The following is a 16,984-nucleotide window of genomic DNA, read 5'->3' on the forward strand; positions in this document are numbered from 1 at the left end:
GGAGACGTGAGATGTGAACTGGCCATCATGGAGGGAAAAGCTGCATCGATGGACTCTTGAGTGTAAACTGATGTGGAGCACAGTTTCTAACTGAAGACCTTTTTGTTTGTTGTTCCCTGGGAAGACGTCAACAGTAGTACACCTCAGCCAGCTAACAATATGAAGAGCTGGGCTGTCTCATAACCTTAGTTCACAATCCCCGCAGTGAATGGGCAGTGGTCATAAGACATGGGCAGCTTCTCTGAAAAACCTCCACCTAAAATTATTAAGGCACAAGCAATAGTTCACTTCCATGAGGCGTTGTAATTTCCATAATTAGCAGACTGTAATGGGGGCTGAGGGTAAGGTGGGATCATTCAGCAGCCCTTTTGATCCCTACAGCCCTCATGGGCTCTCAGTCCAATAGATAGACAAGCCTCTCCGCCTGTCTGTGATGAACCTCCGACATGGGGCTGAGTTCCTGTGATGTATTAACAGATGAGTGTCTCAAGAGACAGTGTGTCGGTGAAGTGCATGTCCTTATTCTCTTCTGTGTAAAAAACAATTTGCCATTTTTGAATAATTGGAGATTCTAATGGAAAAAAAGTACTTGAAAAATAATGTGCACTGGATAAATCAATTTTTTACTTTAAAAAGCACTGTTTTAATCCATGCTTTAATTTTCCTAGGGAAAAGCATTTAAATATAATCTTTGCTAATATAAAGATGTTATTATATAATTATAAAACATGCATTTAATTTGAAAACTCATTTTATGTAAAGTCAGCAATTTGACAACCTTATTTTAATTACTATTTTATGTATGTTTATCATTTGAACATTAACATTCTTACTATATACAGCATTTACATTTTGTGAACTTGTATAAAACGTATGATGAACAATACTGTTGCATTTAAATGTAATAGACGCTACTACTAATTTCATAATGTATTTTTATAATAGCAAAGCATGTAACTTCTTTCACCATATAGGATTTCTTTCTGTCAAAACAAGTTACAGAGGCATAGTGTATTATTCAGGTCACACAGGTGATACAGGTGTACCCATGCCAGTTTCAACTGAGTGAACTGGTATACATAAAAGGGAAGAACATCAATATTCATATACTGTAAGTGTTCTTTTTAAAATTATAAAGATGACACTTTACCTTAATTCCAAGTTAATATTTTCTTTCCAGAAGTGTACTTTGTACATGTCATTTCATCTGACATGGAAAAAAAGTGATGGATATCCCAGAAAATGCAATGCGGATGAATGCTTTAACTTCTTGGCGCAAACAGAAACAAACAGAAACCTTCAGTGCATACTTTAATATTCAATTTCAAAATTAAAAATGTTGTACGCGCACTGTCGACTATGATGTTGAAACTTCAGGAAACAGGCTTTTCAAAATTGTTTTATTTTGCTCGGGTTATGGCAAGTTAACAAAAACGGGCAAAATTAAGTGTTACATAATGCTACAGTACTTTAGTTACATTCTTTTCTAAATTCACTTGAAGGAAAACTGCAAAGGTTTTGGAGTAGTCAATCACTCCAAGAGAGCCCTGGGTCTTCTTCGGTTCACCTCATCCCTGGATGACTAAACTGCTGACTGCAGTGGCCTAAATTATCACTGTTTCCAAGCTTTTGACCACAGTAGGTTTTAGATTACCTACTGTGCTGTTACTCTCCAGGACCAGAAGTGCAAACTTCTGTTGCAGAGACTGATTGTCAGGCCTGAATAGTCTCAAGTCCTGCATTCTTCAGGATTGGGAAGAACTATTTATCTTTTCACAAGACTTGTGCTGTCCATCAATTTGAGTATACTTTCTGGTGAGGAAGACTTGAGTGGTATTGCTGCTTAAGAAAGGAGCAGTGCATTTTTAAAACACAGCTGGTGTAACTCCATTTACACATTTACAGCATTTGTAGGGGGTGGTGTTGTAGAGGAGCTCTGGTTTAGTGAATGATAAGGACTTTTAAGAGCTTGCCTACTCTTACCTCTGTACAGGAGAGAGAAAGGGCTGAAATATACAGAATAATCTTCCTTGTGCAATTTATTTAAATAGGAAAATAGATATTGAGCTTTAAGCTGTGGAATGAAATACAGCTGTTTTTTTCTTAGGGACAAACACTAAACTCTTAAGGATAAGGAATATGAATTGGAGAAAATAGTTTGTTATTCCATAACAATCCGAGTTATCTGTAGAAAATTACAGAAACATTAAACTCTTGTAATGTCAAAATCCTACATCACAGTGATTTGCAACAAAAAAATGCAAGTATATTTTTACTGTGAAAATTCTCTCAAGCCTCAGTTTCACAGTGGAAACTCCAGCAGGAAGGAAGTGTATTAACACAAGAATAGTTAATGCAATTCAAATTTTCTCATGAAATAACCTTTGCAGTTCTCCATGTACTTAAGAAGTTACTTTCTTATTGTTTAGAAAGTCTACTGCTAAAGGGGCTTTTAAATGTTTATGACTTCAGAACAGCTCATTAAGATTGCTGCTGCACTTCAGAAAGTGTTGAACCTGAAACGGCTTACTTTACTACAGTAGGCGAAGAAGGCTGGTGACCTTTGTCTTTTCCTGCACCCTGCTCGGCGTTAACTTTCAAACAGTTTTTTAAAAGCTGTGCCGATTTCTGCGATCATATCTGTGGTGGCCGTTGCTCGGCCGTGTTTGTGGAAAGCCTGGTAGTTGCACTGGCGTGTGAGACTACAGGCCCCAAACGCAGCAATGAGTGAGGGTTTGATCCTGCAAGAGAGGAACAGAAATAAAACTGTCACGTACGGGGGCGACTTTTCGTGCGCCTGAACAACATAAGCATTCAAAACATTGCCTGAAATTCAAAACGTTTTGCAGTAGGCCGAAAACAGGTTTGGCACACCTCACCTTTAAAAGCTACAAAGAAGTCATTCCAACAGTGTGAATGAAAGTGTTTATAGTAGAACAAATATAACCTGAGCTGGAATTCTGTTGTTGCGACACTGCAGAGAAAGGCAGTTTGTGATGCAGTGGTTAAAAAGCCAGTTAGTTAATAAATCTCTGGAGTCGAGAAATGTGCTTGATCGGTAAAAAGGCTACAATGGCTGCCCATCACCCAAATCCTTTGACATTAGAGCAACATGTTTCCATGTTGGAGGCCTGTCATACTGTAAATTATGGTAAAATACGTCATATCAGGTACTACAATCTTTAGATACTGTTATACAGTATAGTGTGTTTACATACTATTATATACAGTATATAATTATGTACAGTTATATACTGCACTACGTGTAGGGTAAAATTTGAGGTGATTCAATATAAAATACGAAGGTATTAATTACAAATGAGTATAATTTATAAAGAACAAAGTCTTAAGAACAATGGAAAAATGTTATTCAGAAACATCTAATCATTCAAAAAAACATCACCGTGAATAATGGTACGATGAACGAAAATATCCTGGATAAAACATCCGTTCAGATGAACTTTAGTTGAATATATCCGTGGCTGTAATTTAGCTTGTTACCCGACATAGAATTCAAGCAGCCTTCCTGCACAATGTAATAGCGCAATTTCAGGAAACTGATGCTAAGCAGATTCATACTGAATGAGCAGGAAAGTGATTACGAAGGACCGACGTTCTCACAGATGGTCTTACCCAAGTGTTTAGTCAGGTCTGTGTCTCAGAAACAAGTTTGCAATACTGTTACGGGCGGTGGGGCGGGTCCAGAGGGCATCTTCGCAGGTGTCTTACCCGTGTCTTTTCTCAGGCGGCGACGTGTACGCCCAGTGAGCCAGCGCTCCGAGGGAGCCGGACAGGAGGTCCCCCTGTCCTCCGCATCTGCGGCCGCTGCCTTCATGGCTGCATGTCACCACTGAGGAAAGTGGCAGAAGGGTGAAATGATCAGACATCAGTGCAGCTTATGAAAAACAGCTGTGGGCGAGTGATTTAACCGAGTGGATTCTGAGAGCAGACGACAGCCATAATCTAGGAATTTAAGAGAGAGAAAGAGATCACTTTATTGGCCCTATACAATTTCTTTTATTAGGAATTTGTCTTTTCACATACCCCAACTTGCTCTCCATGAGACACACAGACAGGGAGAGAAGCTGGGGGTCAGAGCACAGGGTCAGCCATTTATACGGCGCCCCTGGAGCAGTTGGGGTGAAGGGCCTTGCACAGGGGCCTAACGGAGTAGGATTCCTCTGAGGCCACGGGATATGAACCAGCAACCTTCCAGCCACAGAGCAAGCTCTGTGAAATTTGGTGGGTGTGGTGATTTACCTTCTCCATCTTATACCGTGAGAGTAATAGTTTTATATATCTATATGTGTGGGGCACTACTGTTATTTCACCACAAGCTTCAGAAGTCTCACCTTTGTCTCCATCAGATATGATATCTTCTTCGCCTTTTAGGACAACAGTCAGGTTGCCCATGGCTTCACTCAAACGCATGACATTTCTCCTGTTATCATTCGTGTCCATGGGGTCCCTGCACTGCAGCAAGAGATACAATACGGTTTTGAGGGGGGGGGGGAATTACTGATTTATCTTTTTTTGGGGGAAAAAATCAAACTGGCATTTACCAGAAAAAAGAGCACGGCAATATGTGGCACCCGTATTGAGCTTTCTTTTACGCAAAGATATACTAACAGTAGCTGTCAGGCCACTTAGGGGTATACACTGGAAACTACCTGATGCAGTGTTCCAATCACTAAGAGAAGAGAGAAAAATGTCACATTCTGCTGTGATAAATGGAATGGCCTCAATTTTTTTTTATCCTGTGTTCATACTAGTGAGGACGGTATTGACTACTGTAACATTCTACTCGCTGGGGTTTCTAAATTCACATTGAACCAGTATGTTCAAAATTCGACATCCAGAATCCTGACCAGGTCTAGTGCAAGTGATCACACTACTCCTGTCCTGGAGTCCCTGCACTGACTTCCTGTCAAGTTTCATGTCGACTCCAAAATCCTCATGCTCCTGACTGAGCTACTATCGTCCTACTCTCCACCTCGCAACCTTCACTCTTCTAATTCTGGTCTCCTAACTGTACCCCAAGCCCGTCTACACTCTATGGGCGACAGAGCCCTCTCCTGTTATGCCCCCAAGCTCTGGAACTCTCTCCCCAAGGATATCAGAGTCACCTTCTCTAAACTCCTTCAAGTCCAGACTGAAAGCCTTTCCTTAACTGGTCCTGTTCTTTACTCCTCTGCTCCTACTGTATTCAGTACCTCCATCTACTGTCTCCTCTCATTGTGTATTCTCATCTTGTGTATTTTTCTATTGTTGTTGTCATTCTGTAAAGCACTTTGACAAGCCACCTTTAAAGACGCTATGAAAAATAAAGTTTATTATTATTATTTGGACTGAATTCATGTAAAATTCATAATTAGCAACAAGAAATTTGTTTTTTAAGCTTTTCCCCTAATTATTACATGAAGAGGCACCTCATCCACATTACACATTTCCATGCTTACCATTGCTTCATACAGCCGACTGAACTCCATGAAATTTGGAGTCAAAATACCCATCTGGTAGCCTTGAATGACTGATGGCTGTTGTGCTACAAGCCACAATCCGTCCTATTGAAAATAAATCAATCACCAGATGAGAACTCACAAACTACACTCGGACATTTACAATTTTATTATAAAAAAGGAATATGGATTTACCGCATCAATGACGACTGGAATACCTCTTGATCTGGATTTTTCTATGATGCCCTAGAAATAAATGACAATCTCCTTTAATTAGCCTTTGAACTGTGGCGAAAAAGAGACACCAGCTACACGTTTACTCAAAGACGGAGGAAAAGAGTCTTTTATTAAACATGTTATTTTGTAGCTGTGGAACTGCAACTATCTAACAGATTTAATTCCAGATTATGAACTGAATTAAAAAAAATCTAAAACAAGATGGACGACACTGTAGCACAGCGGTTAGCACTGGGGTCCTGCGTTCAATTCCTAGGGTTCTGTCTCCATGGAATTTTTATGTTTTCCCTGTCTTTGCATGGGTGTCTTCCCATGGGTGTCTTCCGATGATTCAGTTTCCTCGCCCTTCACTATCAAAAGACATAACGGCAAAACTGGCCCTGTTGTGAGTGTGAGCATGTTTGTGTCTGTGTGAGCCCTGTGATGGGAGAGGCTCCGAGTCACCTTGACCCTGAATTCAAAGAGGTTATTGAAAGTGCTGTGATGAGGATGTTGCGTGCAACCTCTTTCTGTTCCTAAAACTGTAAATAAACATTGAGCAAGGTGCATTTGGGGTTTCACACAAGTCAGATTCATCAGGTTCAGAAAAAACAAGAACAACAAAAACAGGTTTTCCACGTTATATAAATTCTCTTCAATCGTGTGTCCCTTCTTCCTCTAGAACAGTACTCTGGAAGCACCTCTTTGGCCTACAGTGCTGTGTATTTTGTATTCCATGAGCTGTACCTTAGCATTTTCCAGGAGCTTATCGTCTCTGCCCAAGCCTGGTCCGACAACGACACTATGAAGCCTGGGCAGCCACTTCTCCACTTCTGCGACTGCGTTGGGACTGTCGCTGAAAAATAAACCAGCCAGATAAGACGCAGACATACAGTAAGCATGAGAATCTACCTACGGCCTTCCAGTTTAAAAATTTCCGAGACAACAGTGCATTAACAAGAATAAGAACTAAACTTATTAATTTCTTTCACTGCAGAAACTGAGACCCTGTACCAAACTGGCCCCACGGGGTCTCAGCTACATCATCCTAAAGTTTCTATCCTGGATTCTTATTGCACACATGGACTGCAGCAATCCCACTAAGCCAACCAAGAGCTTTCCCCTCTCCATGGATGGTTTGATTGTCTTACTCACTACTTCCCCAAAATCAATTTTTTATACTATTAAATATACCAAGCGACCCTCATAGATCGAGGTATTGCTTACATAAAAAACAGTAGTAGCCTGCAGTAGGATAACACTACCCAGTTAGTGCTTCACACTTTAGTACTGTTCTTAAAAGTCATAAGGTTTTTGGTTTTATATAAGGTTTCTTATGTTCTTGAAATGTTTTTTTCAGTCCTCAGACAGATTAAAATCAACTGCTTATGTTTAAATTTCCTCCATTATAATAAGAAGGAAAAAAAACAATCCCTAATGTTGATTGTAAAGTACTGAAAGGAAACTGAGCTTAACTTACAGGACTGGATGTACTATGAGCTCTGGACTGTAGGATTTTATAACAGTTGCAGCATCTTTGGTACAAAATACATGTGACAAATCAGCTCCCTGGAACAGAAAAAAACAAGGAAAGCATAAGTTCTACTGTACATCTGCATAAGTGAAGGAAATGATTTCTTCAGATTTTTCGTGAACATACCACTTTAAGTGCTGAAATAGCTGCAAAGTATGGTGCTCCTGTGTACCTTTTTTAAAAGAACAAAAGACATTGTTAATGCATTGGTCATTCTCATCTATATTATATATTATAGTCACAGCTAGTTATTGAGAATTTACATCACCCAGCAATTCACAACTGTCAACCCCCTGAAGCTAAGCAGGTGTGAGCCTGGTCAGTACCTGGATGGGAGACCTGCTGCTGCTGGAAGAGGTGTTAGTGGGGCCAGCAGGGGGTGCACACCTTGTAGTCTGTGTGGGTTTGAATGCCCCATTATAGTGACGGAGCACTATATTGTAAAAAGGCGCTGTCCTTTGGATGAGATGTAAAACCGAGGTCCTGACTCTGTGGTCATTAAAAATCCCAGGGTGTTTCTCGAGAAGAGTAGGGGTGTTACCCTGGCGTCCTGGCCAAATTTCCCCCTGGCCTTTACCAATCATGACCTTCTAATAATCCCCATCTATGAATTGGCTTCATCACTCTGCTCTCCTCCCCACTGAGAGCTGATACACTATGGCTACCATTGCATCATTAGTGTTGGTGGAGGGGAGTCCCCATTACCTGTAAAGCTCTTTGAGCGGAGTGTCCAGAAAAGTGCTATATAAGTGTAAGCAATTATTATTATTAAACTTAAAAATTTCTAGACTTTTTATTGTTTTGTAATGAAGTTAATGCTTCCTTTGCGTGAGCTATCAAACACAATCATGAGATGATCGTCAATACAGAGAAAGCCACCTCTGCTCTGGTCTGCATTGCTTCAGGAACTTCTTTGCACTGATGCAGGTCAGAGCCTGCAGTCTTAAAGTAGTTTTTATATAACTTCCAGACATTCTGGAATAGTTTTTGTTTTTAACAAATATATTTATTTATACTTCAAACATAGTACATGGACAATTTTGCCTAAATCAGGATCTAAAACTCTTGAAAGCAGATATATGTACAGTCAATAATTTATGTTAATAATTAATTTTTTTAATACAATCATATCCTATTGCTTCCAGTTCCATATGCAAAACTTGTACCAAGGTTAAGCTGGACAACATGTACCTTTAATTTCTCCCCGTGCATACTGATGTGTTGCAGGGCTAGCAGGCTATTCAGAACAGCTAGCTATTCAGAAGGATTACAAACAGGAAAAAAAAACTGTGATTTGACCTTACAAAATAAATTCTATATATTAAAACAGGGAAGACTGGATTTTGAAAGGTGTTTCAAGGTGAAGTCATTCTGATTATGAAGGAATTCCGGCTTTCATGTTTCCCTATAATTTGGAGATAGTAAGTCAACTTACTCTTGACATCCTCCTATGATACCAACTCTTCCATCCTGGCCTTTATGTTTTTTTGAAGTCCAAGGAGGAATAATATTTTTCACAAGCGGAATCATATTTTCCATATTCCTCGGTGATGGACTTCTAAGTGAGAAGGCTCGCTCAATTACTGGAAAAGAAACAGAAATAGTCTGACCTCACTTTGCTGCAGAGACAGGTAAGCTACAGAGACAAACTTATACTGATCAGGACTGAGAGTACCGTATACTCAGAAATTAACCACTGAGTACAGTGCTACCGAGGTCAATAACCTAGTTGACCTTTTTTTCTTATTTTTTTCTTATTGGCAGTTCAGAATACTGTCTCTTATTAGTGGCAATTCTTACCCTACTAAATCTTACCAAGGCTGTCTTTCTAATCATCAGAGGGAAATACCGAAAGGCAGTAGGTATCACCAATGCTTTCATGAACACTCGAGAGGAATAACTGAAAAACACTCGAGGAGGAAAAGAGATCTGTACCTAAAACTGATTAACATTTAAAACTCTAAAAGTTATGCACTGGCACACCTTATTGTAAAACACAGTAGCACACTTTACCTGGCACACGTATGTTAGAAACAGCCAGGCCTCGATCCTGGAAAGCCACAGACAAAGGTTTTAGAAACATATTTCTAAATTATTATGGTCTATAACTCTGGAAATGTAACTGAGTTAGCTATCAGTAAAAAACTGATCAGTAAAAGCCAAGATGAGCTCAGGCTGCATGAAAACCAACCAGACCCTGGCTTCAACGGCCTGGGGTGGTTCTCCTCCTTTAATGTACAAAAGAGATGTGAGAGTACTTCCCCAGCTCATTTCAACTCGAGCTGAGCTACATAGTCTCAGCACTGGTCGTAAGTCTGCCAGGTGCATCTCTGCTCTGGCAGGATTCGATCCTGGTTACTCAAGTGCTTCACTGCACTCACGCAGCCACTCTCTAGACGGCAGTGACCTCAGCTATACTTGTGCTTTGAGGAGCGACATCACTTCTGTAACATACTCAGCACCGCTGAGCCCCATTACATACAGGCAACAAAATGTATGTAACCTCAACGTTTTTATTTTATCCCATTTCTTTTTTCAAAAAATTACTCAATACACGTTATGCCCCATTTTGTTTAAGCACAGTTATGTGGTTTCTTTCTTTAAAGACCAACACATCTGATGTATTCATTGCCTTAATACATGTAAAGGAAGGCATCGAGGCTTCTGTGTAATGGGCACAGTCTGAGGAAGAACATCAGCCAAAACATGGCGAACAGGTCAGAGACCGAGACAGGAAAGGGGTTTTAGCCAATATTCTTCTAAGCAAGGATATATGGAATACACAAGCACATAGGGGCAATATTAAGAAGACTGAGTTTTGCTTTTTTTTTACTTTTGTTATTTCTTTGGTTAGCATTTTGTTCTTTTACTGTACATTTATAACATTTATTTTGAAATTTTCACTTACACGTTTCCTAGAACTATATTCCCAAAGAAGATACTGAGTTTAGAAAATAATTTGCTAGAGGCCCCAAATGGCCTCATCTTGTTGGCTACCTTCCTTATTTCTGTAATTTCATCTGCTTAGCCTGATGAAATAGGCTTTAAGCACTTGTCAATAGAAAAGAAGTGCAATCTGAAGAATGCTTTTTACTGTGAGACTCTTATGTAAAAACTGATTAATGCTTTGACAATTATTTTATTTTAATTGTGCAATAATAAGATTAGTTTTCCACAAACAGTGAAAGTCTTTAACGACTGTCTGATCTTTTTTCTTCCCACTTTTGACATTGCTGGTCAAATACCTTTGCCCTGCAAACTTGGCAGATTTTATCAATACCAAATTTGCACTGAAAAGTTCCGATGATAATTTCTGCACTCTTGACAGGTCATAAACCATTTTGAGAAATGTGACCCGTCATCCAAACCGCTCCTGCTCAAAAACTGTGCAAAACGTTGGGTCAAATAACGCCAACTTTTATGGTTAGAATTTTATTCCAAATAGGATGAATGCGAATGTGAAAGTTGTGTTCTAGTCTGCATCAAGATGGCTCCTTGACAACTATTTCTTTTTTATCATCACTATTCAGCTCATAACACAAACTACTGTTGTTATAGAACCGTTTGTCCGATTAACCCAGCTTTCACGAACAACTAAAGTTGCTTTAGATTTGTACATCACAATGAAAAGGTCCTGGAATAATTTTCCCACCCACACTGGATCATCATCTGCTTGATGAAATGTCAATGACAATACATGTCATAGCGTCAATTCATTCACACAGCTAAAGGCCTACTTGGAAGCCTTCAAAATTGCGTGCAGGTTTTAGATGATATTTCAGAAAAAATATTCTGAAAAAACAGCTTAATCCTTATTAGGAATTAACCAGTCAAGCAGGTAAATGACGATTTAATCTAGAGCCATGGTTTTTATAGATAGGTTTATTAACCGATGTATTTATTGCTTGTCTTATCTGCAATATTGTTTGACTTGTTCTATTCATTCAAAAACCTGAAAATAACACATTTCCCTTCTGTTTAAGAATTTATACGTGTTAGGACTTGTCATTTCTGCAAGGGCACTTTGCACTTATAAGAATCGGCACTGCGACACTTCCCCCTAAATGTTTTTGTACGGAAACAAGTGCTCGGTGGCGTGTGTTTACAACCGAGCAGTTGTGTCGGAGCATTTTCAAGATGGCAGAGTAAAAGTGGAACGGAAAGTTTATTAAGCCTTATGCAGAAAAGTAGCATTAGATCTGACAGCACCAGAAGCAGTGTATAATATAAAATACATGGACCTTTGAAAATTACAATGAGATCATAGGAAATGTCAGACATAAAAAAGTCTCGCTAGTCATCTTAAGTTTATACTTAAAAACTAAAAACAGGTTTGCTGGGCCTTTCACCTCTCCTTAGTTTAGGGAGTTAAGTCTAATTAAGGAAAGGGGGATCAATATTTATTATTTAAGGTGTTAATTCAGGTGCTAACAACAACTGGCCTACTCTCAGTACAGTGTGAGGACTTATGCCACAGTATCCAGGAGTTCGACTTTCCCTGCTGCAAGACATCTCAGCCACAGACGGGATCCCAGAGATCCCTTTCAAAGCTGGCCTGACTGAACCGTATCTGCACTGTAAGAAAGTGCCCCCTGACACAAGAACATGACCACTCCGTGCCCACTGACCTGGTGACATCGTGGCCGAACCCCCACGCAGGGGGTCTCGTTTCACAAGCTACCAACCCCACAGCCACCAAGAGATTTTGATGCTCACAGTGTTTTTCACATCCATTATTACAATCAACGGCTCTGAATAACCCCCAGCAGGTATCCTTTAACTATCTATGACGCGCGATTTAAAAAAACAAAACAAAACATTTTAATGAACAGACACATCCACCCATTATCAGGAAGCCGCTCATTTCTGGGCGTGTACGGCGGCAAACTTGTAGCCTATCCCAGCAGCACAGGGAGCAAGGCAGGACGACGCCCTGGAGAGGACAACAGTCCGCCGCAATACGCAAAGAACGCTCCCAACGCTCCCAACGCAATACGGTCACGAGACTTCGATGCGTTCATGTCAGACTTAACAGAACCGTGAACCGCGACAAGCCGGCGCGCGTCTTCTCCACACACACGGCTATCCTGCCACCACAGCTGGCCCACCGCTCACTTTTGGGACTCCTGCGGCGAGGAGGCGGGATGAAAGGAGAGGTACCTATGGCCTGGGCTGGGCCCGGTGTCGCAGTTTGATTAGGACAGCCTGCAGGCTGGGGATTGTGGGGGCGCTGCGGAGGGGCGCAGGGCGCGGTCTGGGGGTGCGGGGCGGCAGGACTGGCAATGCTGGCAAACATCTGCCCCAGCACCTGCAACATCTGGAGCTCCCGGGCGTGCTCCGCCTCGCGCCGCCTGTCCTCCACTTTGAGCCGCTGCTCCTCGTACTTATAGAAGCTCTCCTCGGCCTCCATGCTCTGCTCCAGGAACTTCTCCATCAGCTTGTCCAGCGACAGGTTCGTGTAGCGCTTTTTGGACCTCTTTGGGCGGGTGGCAGCAGGGGTACTGTTCTGGACGTGGTTCTGCCTCTGTCCCAGGCCTGCAACACCAAAACAAAAACACAGACACGATTACGGATCCCAGTCCACACAGCTGGGCCTGCTTCTCACTTTCAGAAAAACCACAGCAAAGCCGACCTAACCAGCAGGCACACACGCCTTCGCCTTTTCAGCACGTTCGGTGACGCTCCACTATCTTCTTCTGGAAGAACCGAAACCCTCACATCCAGTGCAAAGGTACACTGGCAACAGGCTCAATGCAAAGAAGCAGATTATAGAACAGTTTTTTTCCCCCATTCTTTCTCTAAGGTCTCACTTAGGCAGTCCCTGCAAGAAGATAATTACAACAGACCTGAATGCTAACTTTCCTCTTTTTTTCTTAACCCAGCTATAACTTGCAGGAAGTGTGTGCCAACTGCAATTTTCCCCTTTGAAACAGTTTATTATATTTCAACTCGGCAAAGGCTAAGCTTTTAAATAGCACAATCTGGGGCTTTGTCTTTCGTTTTCTAATCACTTTAAGTAGAGTAGCTTCAATGGACATGTTTCTGGATAGCTTACATGTAGTCCTTTTCTTGACCCTAACCCACTGCAATTAAATTGCAGTTTTGCATGAAACCAGATAAAGGGGCAATTGTCCAGAAACTTAAAATATTTTAACTCTGAATTAGGCTACTTTGAATTAAAGGCAGCCCACAGATGACAGTCAATTCAGTGTCTAATTTTGTCATTTAATCATTGCAACCCTTTAATTTAATTGTGGTTAAAACTTAGAAGAAACCAAACAGGGAAAAAAAAACATGAGTACTGTACACAGCCACATACAGTAGTACACCAGAACCATGTAACTCATATTCACAAAGTTTTCCGTAAAAGGCATTGCTACTTTAAAGTGTAAGAACTGTCTTCACTTTGGTGCCCAGTCTTTTTAAAGAACCCTGTAAGCACCACAGCACTGTAGTGAGGTAAGGTTGCATCTGTTCAGTTCATTGTGGCAAGCTAACAGGTCTCATCTCAACCGATAATAACTGGTAGATTATGACGTATTTGTTGCTTTCTTTATCAGAATTATGATTTCATTCCTTGCAATATTTCGTATGTCATAGCTGTTCTGTAAAGCTACAACAAAGAATATTGCCGCTACTGTTTTACCTCTGAAGAAAACGAAAACCCAAGCCTTGGGCAATCCTTAGAATCATTCACGGCTACCAATCATGAATTACTCAGTATAATTTACACTATTGATCACATATCACATCGAGAAGGGCAGGCGCAAGACGTCCGGGTGCAATCAACATGCTTCTGCCTGCCTTTGCTGTTTGAAATCTAAAAAGCATCAATGACCCGGCAGCAGGGCAAGTCAGAATGTAAACTGAGCAGCTGCAGTTTCGACAGAAGCGGTACTTACTGGCACTGTTGCTCGCCGGCACAGGGATCGGAAAGGACGGGTACTCCAGCTTCACCGGGTGCTCAGTGTAGGAGCACTCGCCGGTGCTCTCTCCGTAGGCTTCTTGCGGGTGGTCGATGCCTTCGCCCTCCTCTTCCGTCCCGTCCATTGCTTCGTCCCCTATGGCCACACTATCGATCATGTCCTGCGGGTCGATGTGGGGTCTGTTGCTCAGTATCCTATCCATCTCGTCATAAAACTTGCAGATCTTGCGGTAGTGTCCGTTCTTTTTGATGCCTTCCTTGGCCTGGTAGTACTGCCTCTTTAACCCCTTCACGCGTATCCTGCACTGCTCGGGTGTCCTGTCGAAGCCCATCTCCCCCAGCCTGCAAGCGACATCGCGGTAAACATGACTGTTCCGAAAGTTTCCGTCCAGCGCCGTCTGCACATCCTGCTCACCCCAGATGTCCAGCAAGGCTCTGGTCTCCACGTCTGACCACAAGAACCCCCTTGTATTTGCTAGCATAATAGTTAGAAGCCAGCGAGCACGGTAGGTGCTCAAGAAGAAAATTACCCCTCCAGCCGCACCAACGAGCCAGAAGACGACGGGCAAAGTTACATGGAGCGCATCTGAATTTGCATACAGGCGCACTCCATGGTAGTCCACACAAATCGGGCCTCGGGTTTTTTTCTTTCCGAAATCAGATCAGGTTCGGTTTTTTTCTCGCTCACATCGCCTTGACCAGCAGGCGAAGAAGTCGACTCGCTTCGAGCCGTAACGTTTCAAACCATATTTCTGCACAATGAAGATTAACCCACGACTCAGCAAAGCTGCTTACAACTGCTGTGTGCTGACTGGAAGACGTCACTGACACTGGGTGTACTACATCATTAGAATTACACTAAATATCTGGATGTCCGATGGGTCTTAAGCACACACCGTTACAATGTACGGTTTTTCACGCTTTGGAAGAAAAATAAGAGAAAGCGACGGAGAAAATGATCGAAGATCGTTTCAGTTAAAAATATGCCACATCAAGTAGGTTGTTGCATCATCAAAAGCGAAAAATAAATTAACCATGCCAGGTGTACAACGCCTCAATGTGTTTAATGCGTGGGCTGTAATTGTCCTGGAAACATTATGCGAAGATTAAGCTTTCGTAATATCACGGACATGGGGAATCTTTATAACGACTTGAAGGTGGGTTCGCGTTTTTTTCTTGTAAGGAAAAAAAAAACGATATACGAGTGTGTACACGAGTTGTTCGGGTGGGTGGCTGAACTGCGGGCGTGATCAAATCGATATTTACGTCTCGCGAGTTGCAAAAGGCAAACTACAACTTTACCTCCTTCGTGCGAATAGAAGAGCGAAACAGCAACCGCGGTGAGCACTGCCACAATGCAAGTGGCCACAGACCCCTTTCCCCATTGCACGGCTACACTTTGTCGCCGCTCTCTTCCAGAACATGACATTCCAGGGCCTCGCACGCTGCTTACCTACTAAGCGACCGCGACTTAATCCAGCTATAACAACACAGAAACGGCTTGTGTGAATCATAAGGGTGCTGCTCCGGTGGGGGGGTGGGTGAGGGGGAAAAAAAAAGCTACACAGAAAACAGGAAGCTAGCTGTATGAAATACACAAGAGCGTTTCACATTATTAATGTACATAACGCTACACAGCCAATCATAGCGAGCGAAGGTCCGAAGTTCAAAGGTTATTCTCCAGAGCTTTGTTAACATGCACCAAGAAGACGCCGGAGCCGAAGTGCAACAGCTTCGTTCACGATTTTTAAAAATGCGTACAAGATTACTTCTATTACACGAAGTCTTTCTTGAAATGTCAAACATTCTGTGACTGACAATAACAACACAAGAAAATTACTTCAATACGATTTTCCTCGCTTGTTGCCCCCTAGTGTTTGCACCTCAGAGCTCAGAAGCAAGTACCTGCGGAATGATTTTCGTGCATCCATTAAGCCGTTTATTTCTAATTGGGGGAGCCGGTATCTGACGGCCTATCCTGGACGGATAACTTAAAGCCAACAGCTGAACCGGCCTTTATGCTGGTCGTGGAGTCTTGGTCTATCTGCTGTAGGTTTTTAGGTCATCTGAAGAGTTGGAAAAAGCTGCTAAATTGGTCCAAGTAATTTAAAAAATATCAAAGGCAATATATATATAGTATATACATTATATAATAAATGTATAATGAATAAGGAATTTAATAAATGAGGGGAGGAGTCCATTTGATAATTGACCCAAGCATCTCGGCCAACCATTTCATGACAGGAGGTAAGGTATTGACTTCAACAGCATAACTGGGTAGCTTGTTCCACTAGGATTCTGAATACGTGTATCAGTTCCCCATGTAATCTCAATTCAAGACCAATTCAAGATTCAGGTTCTACAATCATACAGTGTATTACAGTCCCTTAAGCTGCAGAATGTATCTGGTTGTTCTTCTCTGGACAGATTCCAGAACAGCTCTATCTTGTATATAATGTTGTGACCCAAACTATACATGGTAGAAAAGGCTACTTATAAAAAAGACCTAGGTGTTTATTTCGACACATCATTTACATCTTCTAGACAGTGGGGAAGCAATTAAAATGACAAAACGGTTGGATATACAGTTGTATGGATATTTATATGGAGAATCTCTGGAGTTGTAAACTACTGCTACTGTTTATGCCATGTCACCCTGCAACTTACAGCTCACAACTGGCAGCCCACTGAAGCTCAGCAGGTGTGAGCCTGGTCAGTACCTGGAAGGTTGCTGCTGATAGAGGTATTAGAGAGGCCAGTAGGGGGCGTTCACACTGCGGTCTATGTGTGTCCTAATGCCCCAGTTTAGTGACGGGGACACTATACTTTTAAAAAAGGCGCCGTCCTTTG

The 16,984-nt window shown here is 41.7% G+C and overlaps 1 protein-coding gene across 3 annotated transcripts; it reads right to left on the minus strand.

The window, feature by feature from the left end:
* Positions 1-1,386: 1,386 nt before the first annotated feature.
* naxd (NAD(P)HX dehydratase) lies at positions 1,387-15,694 on the minus strand. 3 transcript variants are annotated; one of them, XM_088912942.1, is made up of 12 exons: positions 15,588-15,694; positions 14,112-14,476; positions 12,370-12,744; positions 8,645-8,792; positions 7,336-7,381; positions 7,156-7,244; positions 6,423-6,531; positions 5,655-5,705; positions 5,460-5,564; positions 4,353-4,473; positions 3,730-3,850; positions 1,387-2,741 (listed from the first exon to the last, which is right to left on the minus strand). In XM_088912942.1, the coding sequence occupies exons 2-12, from the start codon at positions 14,464-14,466 to the stop codon at positions 2,591-2,593; spliced, it is 1,671 nt and encodes a 556-aa protein (XP_088769068.1). In that variant the 5' UTR covers positions 14,467-14,476; positions 15,588-15,694; the 3' UTR covers positions 1,387-2,590. The 3 variants fall into 3 exon arrangements, with proteins under 3 accessions (XP_088769068.1, XP_088769067.1, XP_088769066.1); XM_088912941.1 differs by lacking the exon at positions 15,588-15,694 and having other exon boundaries at positions 14,112-15,171; XM_088912940.1 differs by lacking the exon at positions 15,588-15,694 and having other exon boundaries at positions 12,325-12,744; positions 14,112-15,171.
* Positions 15,695-16,984: the final 1,290 nt, after the last annotated feature.

This window comes from Atractosteus spatula, chromosome 4 (assembly GCF_055471065.1).
Source record: "Atractosteus spatula isolate fAtrSpa1 chromosome 4, fAtrSpa1.hap1, whole genome shotgun sequence".
Taxonomy (NCBI): domain Eukaryota; kingdom Metazoa; phylum Chordata; class Actinopteri; order Semionotiformes; family Lepisosteidae; genus Atractosteus; species Atractosteus spatula.

Excerpts from the sequence above, each read along its gene's own strand:
- naxd (XM_088912940.1), bottom strand. The coding sequence starts at position 14,616 with ATGCTAGCAAATACAAGGGGGTTCTTGTGGTCAGACGTGGAGACCAGA. Across the intron at positions 12,745-14,111 it reads GCCGGCGAGCAACAGTGCCA|GCCTGGGACAGAGGCAGAAC; the intron begins GTAAGTACCGCT and ends TTGGTGTTGCAG. Across the intron at positions 5,565-5,654 it reads TTCCAGTCGTCATTGATGCG|GACGGATTGTGGCTTGTAGC; the intron begins GTAAATCCATAT and ends TATTTTCAATAG.